The 8,586-nt window shown below is 61.3% G+C and overlaps 1 protein-coding gene across 1 annotated transcript in view; it reads right to left on the bottom strand.

Moving 5' to 3' along the window:
* The window catches only part of NID1 (nidogen 1), a 54,443-nt gene that overhangs the window by 13,532 nt on the left and 32,325 nt on the right, over positions 1-8,586 (bottom strand). Inside the window, 1 exon segment of the mRNA XM_027770855.1 lies at positions 1,370-1,597. Within this exon segment, the coding sequence (XP_027626656.1) occupies positions 1,370-1,597 (228 nt within the window).

Raw genomic sequence — 8,586 nt, 5'->3', positions numbered from 1 at the left:
AGCAGGAAGCACCCTCTCTGGGGCCTCGAGAACAAGATGATGGTGAAGGGCTCATGGTCCTTCGGATTCGGCTGTGCCTCCTCTTTTACCTGCTGGCCGCAGCCCTGGCCAGGTTCCCAGGCCCTGACAAGGCCCAGGAGATGCTCACAGTCTGCCCAGCGGGGCAAGGAAAGCTGAGCAGATGCACACAGACGGGGCGTGTGCACACAGGGCTGCACCTCTCAGGCTTCATCTCCTGCTCTGTAAGGTGAGAGCTGGACACGGCCATGGCCAAGGTTATTCAGCCGCGTCTCTGGTCCGCCTTGCCTATGATGCCCAGTGGCAGACGCCAGGCTGCCGGCCTCTTCTCTCTCTCTGGAACCTACCCGTGTGTCCCTGGATTAATCCTGAACACTGCCACAGCCTCTGCCCCCCCTGCAAGGGTGCCCACGCCTGCATCTGAGCCTGCACTGTCCTGAGAAAGTGGCTCTAAGCCTGCCCCTGCTTCCTGCTGGCTCCTTGGGGTCCTTGGCCCTTGCCGAAGCCCTCCCCTGCCTCCCTGCACCCAAGGGACACGGAGTCGCAGCCTGCCCTGTGCTGCCCAGCACGTGCCCCAGGCCCGATCAGAACCCTGGTCCTGGGTGTGGCTTCTGGAAAGCGACTCCCACGGGTCTGCTCCACACGAGCCAGTTCCTCCTCAGCCCCGGTCCCGTCCACTGCCCCCAAAGTTCCACTCCACTTGGCGTCCCTGCCTGCTCGCCTGTCCCTCATGGCTCTCGAGGGCTGACCCGACACGCGGCTGATGCCAGCTGGGTGACTAGCATGTTGTGAGGGATCACTCCTGTGTGTTCTCACAGCCGCGGGGCTGTCGCAGGGGGCCAAGCTGCACCAGCCAAGCTGAGACTGGAGACCCAGGGGACTGGCTTTGGTAGTCTGTGACAAAGACCAACTTCCACATTTGTGACAGGCAGAGTGTAAGGCCTGGACATGCTCAGGGCCACTCTGTTCTTAGGATAAGCCCGAGGAAGGTGTTTGGGGAAGGGGTCCATCCAGAGCCACACAGCCCACTAGGTGTTGGACAGGGTCCTAGCCCACAGCCTGGACCCTGGCTGTTTAGAACGAGCTCCCAGAAACCCATTTGGCTGTTTGCTCTGTGGACTGAAGACTGACCCATGCACTGCAGGCCTGTGGGCTAAGAAGGGGCCCAGGCTGGGAGGCAGAGCCCGGGAGGTTTGGGCTGGCCCTGCCATCCCTGCCGGGTGCCCGCCAGGCCTCCCCCTGTGCACAGTCCCAGCACTCCCACGGAAGAAGGGAGAGAAGAGGGGCAGAGGACGGAGGGCGGGGCAGAGGGCAGGGGAGGAGTGGCCAAGAGGTGCGGCCGGCTACTTACACGGGGGCCTGGTCCCTGGCCTGGTCCTGGTGCCCTCCACCTCGCGGCCCTCACGATCCACGCACCAGCAGTAGCCGGTGCTGCCGTGGCACTGTGTGGGCACATAGTGACCCTGCGCATCGCACTCAGGCACAAACAGCCCCGGAGGCCTGGGTCGCTGTGAGTCCCCAGCCACGGCTGTGCCGAGGACATGCTCACGCTCGAGCTGGCACCGTGTCTTCTCCATGTCTGCGGGGAGAGGGCAGAGGTCAGGGGGGCCCCAGCCAGGAGGTCCTGCAGCCCAAGAGGTGGGGCACAGGCTGCTGGCCCGCCTGGGCTGCAGTGCCAGCCCTCAGCACGGTGTCCTGAGCCCAGGGCGCAGTCAGGTCTGCCCCATCACTCCCCCAGGCAGTTCACTTTGTGAGTTCTGTGGTTTTTGGGTTTTTTTTGTTTTTTTCCTTGAGAGAGATATTTTTGCTAGAGGGCATGTGCACTTGCCAAAGAAAGAAAGAGACAGAGATACAAAGTGAGAAATCTCCCCGTGGCCAAGCTGCAATCCCTCCTCCTCCATTCTCCTCTTGGGATTCGGGGCACACACGCACATGTGCCCAGCATGAGTTTCAAGCCGCCAGGACCGGGACTCAAACTGTGTCCAACTACATGGGAGTCCAGTGACATAACCATTATGCCATCTTCTGAGTTTTACACCACAGGGGCAAAAACTGGCATGACAGGAAACGAGCCGGTTCAAAGCGAGCGATGTGGCGGTATCCGGGACGCACTGTCGTGATGTCTCTGCCCAGTTCTGACACTCCCCCACCCTGGAACAGACCCGGCACCCATGCAGAGCAGCTCCTGTTCCCCTCCCGCCGCGGTGACCGCCACCAGCTCTGGACATGCCATACGGCCAGTCACCCGTCAACGGCCTCTTTCACCCTGCGGCCCAGATCGTGGCCTGCTCATTGCCCCCGCCTTCCACGGCTGGGCACGCCACTGCACGGCGTTCGGCTCACCACCTGTGACACCGTCACCACCCGTGACACCGTCACCACCCGTGACACTGCTGGGCTTTAGGGAATTTTAAGTTCCTCTTAAAGGTACCCTTTCTATCATCTCTAGCTTCCTGAGCACACACACTGGGCCGTGGCCAAAGGTTTGGGGGACAGAGACGGTGGAGCACGCCAGCCCCATTGATCGTGCCCTGTCTGGCAAGCAGCCTGGCCTCGAACCCTCAGACCCAGGCAGGAGAGCGCCCACGCAGGCAGGAAGCGCCGTGGCCTGGACAGCAGCTGCGGCGCACAGGGTCCAGGCGGACCCCACACATCGAGAGCGCAGCAGGGAGGCCAACGGACTGGGCTCCGCGTCTGGTCGGTCCTTCACTTCCTCAGGCACTGCAGCGCTCCTCAGGAGGCCCCAAGGGCTGTCCCTGGTCTGTCCCCCACTCTGCGCTCACGACCACAGGGAAGAGCCTTGGCTCAAGGCCCTCTCTAGCTGGGAGTAGCTCTGGGGGACAGTCTGCTGGGCTCACCCTCCAGGAGCTCCTGGCAGAACGGGTATACCCAGCGACGGCTCCAAGAGCGGGCGTCTTGTCGGGGCCGGGACAGGAGCCAGGTCTTCTCCACAGGGCCTGGCACCGTGCTGCAGACACTGCCCAGACGGAGGCGCCGCGGGACGGGGGAGCCCTGCACACGGGGGAGCCGCACGCTCTGCTCTCAGCCATCACTGTGACTGTGTCCCACCCACAGATGCGGTGACACGCCCACGGACGCGGTGACACAGTGCGGGTGCTACCGGGCGTTTAAACTGCCTGATCTGTGTCGCCTGTGCTTGTGTGGCCTTCGCTGTCTGGCCCGGGGAAACTCACGTTCCTCCGGTCCAGGGGCTAATCTAAACAACAAAGCCAAACGTACTCCATTTAGGAAAAGCCAAAGACACGAGCCAGCCATCTGGTTAAGAAGAAAATGTCGGGCTTTGTTCTTTCTAGGCCATAAAACTTGTTTGCCTCCTCAGAATCCTATAGGGTTGGCATTCCCCTAAAAGCAGTCCCCTGCATTCATACCCCACTCACTCTCAGTGCAACCCCACCCGGCAGGCATCTCTGGTGTCCACACCAACCGAGGAAACACAGGCTCTGAGGAGCTGAGGGACCCCGAAAACCTGGAGCTGGGGACCCTGAGGCCTCACCATTGGTGAGTGACTCAGCCTGATCTGGAACCTGGGCCTGGACTCCCGCATAGCCCCTGCTCCCAGCCGTGCACCCCTGCAGGCACGCCCCAGGGTCCGGGGTGGCCACGCACACCAGGCGTGGCAGGGCAGTGATGACGCACACGTGTCACCATGCACGCCTGCAGGCATGTCCCAGGGTCCGGGGTGGCCATGCACACCGGGCGTGGCAGGGCAGTGATGACGCACACGTGTCACCTGACACTCACTGACTTGCTCTGTGGACCCAGACTCACATTCCAGCAGCAGCAGCTGGACTCAGCACTGCCCTTCCAGCTGGAAGGCGAGCCTGGTGGTCTGCACACTGTCAACCGAGGAGCTGTCGGCAAGCGAGCCACTCCGTCACTGTGGCTGGGGGGGGGGGGGGGGGGCCCCTCCGTCACTGTGGCTGGGGGGGGGGGGGTCTGTCCGACAGACGGGACCTCCAGGGTCTAGACCGTGCAGTGGAGCTCGGCTAGGAGAAGAGGAAGAAGCCTCCACCAAGACTCAGGAGGAGGAATTTCAAGTGTGTTTCTGGAAAGCTGTGATCACCACAGGTGCCCGGGTGGTCCCTCAGCCTGGCCGCAGGCCTGGGAGCAGCCCCTGCTGGGGGCCCCAGGGAGTCGTGTCAAGGCCTGGTGAGGGAGGGTAAGGAGGCACGTTTCCGGGGCTTGTTTCTGGGTGGTGAAGCATCTCCTGGCCCACCGGCTCAGTGTGTGTGGGGGACCTGAACCCATCTGAGGGCGAGCAGGAAGTGCAGGGGAAGAGAGGCACACCCGCTCTGCGCCCTCCTGACCTCGGGGTCTGCACGCCAGCCAGGCCAGGCCTTGCCCTGCCGAAAAGTGCTTCCGCGTCCATTCGAACCAAGACCGTGTAGGCTGCGGGAGAATCGGCCTGGAGGGCGGGAAGGGCCTAAAGAAACTTAAAGTCTTGAGGTTAAGCCTCTGGACTCCCACATGGCCAAGTGCTCTTTGAGTCCCAGACCCGGTGGCGCGAAACACGCTGGGCGTGTGTGCTTGTGTGCCCAAACCCCAGGAGGAGAACGGAGGAGAAGGGATTGTGGCGCGGCCAGCCCCTGGGGGATGACTGTTCACCTCTCACTGTCTCTCCAGCAAGTGCACATGCCCTATGGCAAAAACCTTAAAAATAACTAAAATTAAAAACCAAAATTTAAACAAGAAACCTGAGGCCTCTCTAGAGAGGCCTGACGCTCAGGGAGGGGGAGCAGCCGGTGACGACTGAAGCAGCAGGCACGTGGGCTGAGCAGACCTCACTCAAAAGAAGGCATTCGAAAGGCCCAGAGTGTCTGAGAACAGCGCAGTGTCACTGATGGCCAGGGACATGCAGACCCACCGCCCGGCTGGTGGGCGTGCCGGTCAGCTTGGCCATCATGGAAGGCAGAATGGAGGGTCCTCGAAAAACTAAAGTAGAACAGCCGTTCGGTCCGGCAGCCCCTCTACCTGACACGTCCGGGGGGAAGGAGGTCGGTGTGCTCTGAGACACCAGTGGTGCTCACACAGCCAAGGCGGGGACTCAGCCCGAGTGACCCCACAGACGGGCGGAGGACACTCACCGCGGGGGTCCCGCTCCGCCACGACTCAGAGGAGCGAGCAGCACTACGTTCACGGGTCCGGGGTGCATGCGAGCGTGATAAACCAGGCCGGCGGCCGTTCTGGGGACAGGAAGGAGGCAGAGGCTGGTCGGAGACCCCGCATGGGTCTGGGCTGTTGGCGCAGTGTGGAGTGGTGGCCACAAGGGGCCCGTGCAGGGCTAGCGCCGAGAAGCACGCGCTGCTTGTCTGACCCCTGCGTCCACGTCATACCCTACCTTAGAAAGGACAGGAGGTGGACGGAGGGGGAGTGGAGGCCGTGACCCTGACAACCCGGGTGAGGGGCAACTGGGACTACGCCCAGAGACGGGAGGGCTGCCAGAGGGCGCAGGGGAGGGGCTCCCTCTCCGCTGGTAATTTTGCGGAGGTGAGAAGCACCTCTGCAGGTGGACCGGATGGTCGAGGAGGGCAGGAAGGGCACCGTGCAGGGTGGGGTGGCAACCTCATCGCACGGCCAGCACGTGAGGGTAACTACGGGACTCTGCCAGTGCGTGTCCGCATCTCCTTTCCAATCCGCTCCGGGAGGAAGCTGCCGGGTGACTGATACGAACCAGCTCAGCATCGCGGGATGCACAGGCCTTGGGAATCGTTCTTTTCAAAGGGTCTGTATATAGTTCAGTCTTGAGAAAAACTGCCATGGAAAAGTTTTTACATCAAGAATTCAAGAAATCTCTTTTGCAAACTCAAGTTACTCAGGGCTCTTGCTATTTGTTTATGAAACAAAGGGGGACAGCTACAGTCCTTCTGGAGCCCTCACAGCACGAGGCCGCTCTGCCGTGCTGGTGTGCGTGGACACGGGGTGACCCCAGGGCCTGGCAAAGCAGAGCCGTGCCCCGCCCGCCCTCCTGCCCTGCGCCCACATGCCCCCGCCCCGCAGCCAGACTCTCTGAAGCCTTTCCTCTTCCTTCCCCCTGAAGACATGGCGCAGACCGGGGAGGTGCTGGGAACCGTGACTGCCGGCAGCTGTGAGAGGAGCGTTGGCCCTGGGGACCTGGCCCTTGTCTCCACCCGACTCTCTATGCCCCCTCCGATCCTTCACTGAAGGCCCCTGTGACAGCCAGTCATGTGTGGACCAGGCCAGGGCTGGGGCTGCCAGTTCCGAGACGGCCTGCGTGCCCGCCTCCTCCGGTCGCCCTCCCACTGTAAGAGGGCTGGCCTGAGACTCGGGAGTGGCAGGAGTGGTGGTCTGCCCTTTCCTGAGCCGGACACAGCCCTGTGGCTCCATCTCCGGGTCTCCCTCCCTTCACCTGCTCGGGCAAGACGGCCTCTGCCCTTTGTTACCACTGTAACAGGGTCCAGATGACACCACATGTGAATCTTCCACTAGGTTCCGTGAGACATTGCACACTAAACTTAGAGTAAGATGATGCAATCCTCTGCATGCGTATCTGGCTAGAAATGCAGTCGCAGGCCTCTGCTAGGGGCAACACTTTGTGTCCCCAAGTTCATGTGCTGAAATCCTCGCCCCCAAGGGATGGGACTGGCAGGTGATTAGCCACGAAGTGGAGCCCTCATGAATGGACGTATGTCCTTGTCAGAAAAGCCCTCGCCCACGGCAGCACCCGGGGAACTAGCAAAAGGACGCTGAGCCATCTGTGAGCCGCAATGGCTGGCTGGACACTGAGCCCAGCAGAACCATCGCCCTGCGCTTCCGGGTCTCCAGAACCGTGAGAACTAACTCCTGGCGCTCATCAGCCACGCAAGCATCCACAGCCCAGTGCCCACAGGGACCTCCCCCAACACGTCTGTCCATACACACGTGTGCAGATTTCTTTTCACGTAGGCTGACATTTTACACACACAAATGTCACCGCCGATCTGCTCTGAGCCTTCTGCACCATCGTGTGTTGGAGATATCTCTGCTGAGTCTGGTCTTTCCCTTCTGGCTGTGTGCTATCGCGCTGTGGGAATTCCCCCAGACCCCCAATGGGCCGGGCAGACTTCAATCTACTGGGCACCGCACTCCACCAGGGCCATCAGAAAGGCCCGGGGCAGTCTCTCGGGTACGAACCCGGGTGTTGGCTTTCTTAGGGAACAGGATAACCATCCTGGCAGAGCCCTCATAGGGCTAGCCTCGTTCCACCTCCAAATCCCAGAAACTGGCTGGGAATGGTTGTGTTTAGTCCACAGAGCCTTACCGGGGAGGCAAGCAGTCAAGCTAAGAAAACAAAGACCAGATAGCTGCTCTTCTCTGAACCGGAGACCTGACAAGCCTAAGTAAATCACACACGCTGGCCACTGTCAGAAGCCACCGAGCACCCTGGCTCAGATGCTCCGTGGCTCCTGTCCGTGGACCCCGCCTACTGACGGCTGTGGGCAGTGCTGTGTGACCCGGGTTCAGGAGCTGGAGGTGGACCATCTGGGCTCACTGGAGCTGGGGTCCTGCCAGTTTTTCTGCCAAGGGCCAGATGGCAGCCATTAGGGCTTCCTGGGCTTCAGGGTCCTCAGGCCGTGTCATGGCTACCCACTCTGCCTTTGCACACAGAGCAGCCCAGATGCCACTCCTGGGTGTGGCCATGTGCCAGAAAAACCGCACGTACGGAACCAGAGAGTGGGCCTAACCTGGCCCGTGGCCACGCCCTACTGGTCTAAGCAGAACGCGGCTCAGACCAGCAGCATGTTACTCCACGCTGACATCCAAGCTGGACTCTGGTATTTCCTCCTTCTAGATGACAACTAGCCTAAAAATTAGCCCTCGTGACAGTGGGAGCCAAGTGCTTTCAGGGTCGGCTCCAACGCCTAGTGGCTCAGGGGCCAGACCCCACACGGCTAGCTGTAGTTCGAATGCTGGGCTGGGCTTGACAAACACACCAGGAACGTGTGCACCCAGAATCCCAACAGAGAGCAGTGGTGGGAGGACTGTGGCTGGCCACACTCTCTGTCTCTCTGTCTCCCTCTGATGAGCCCTCGCTCCCTCCGGCAATTAAAAAGAAAACAGTATGTCCAGACGCAGCGGGTCGGAGTGGAAGCCGGTGCACCGCTCTGTTCCCCACCGCCGGCCGTGAGCCCCACCTGGAGGTGCAGTGTCCCACGGGAGGGCAGTCACACCTGTCAGCGTGCTCACAGATGGCGAAGAGGGCAGACGGGAAAAGTCCCGCCCCAGAAAGTAAGAGACGAATCTTCCCGTCTGACCGAGGGTCAGAAGGCCGAGTGCACTCATGGACCGGGCTCCAGCCTTCGCCCCAGTGGTTCCCGCCTGGCCCACGCCTTTGTCCATCTCAGCATTCTCTTATGCAGGGAGATGGGAAACGCGCTCCCCCTAAAAGCTGACCCCAGCGTTACTCGGAGCGGCACCTACAAAGCGGGTCTTCCATGGGGCCAGCTCCATCATTCTGCAGTGCCCAGCTCCCAGACGTATTTCGGGCACTGGCCTGGCGCCATCCTCATCCCTCAGTTTTGATGAGCTGCCATCCAAGCTCGGGCCCAC

The sequence above is a fragment of the Tupaia chinensis genome, unplaced genomic scaffold (genome assembly GCF_000334495.1).
Source record: "Tupaia chinensis unplaced genomic scaffold, TupChi_1.0 Scaffold000161_1, whole genome shotgun sequence".
NCBI lineage: Eukaryota > Metazoa > Chordata > Mammalia > Scandentia > Tupaiidae > Tupaia > Tupaia belangeri.
Note: the sequence above shows the minus strand (reverse complement) of the source record. Positions and strands in the feature narration are given on the sequence as shown.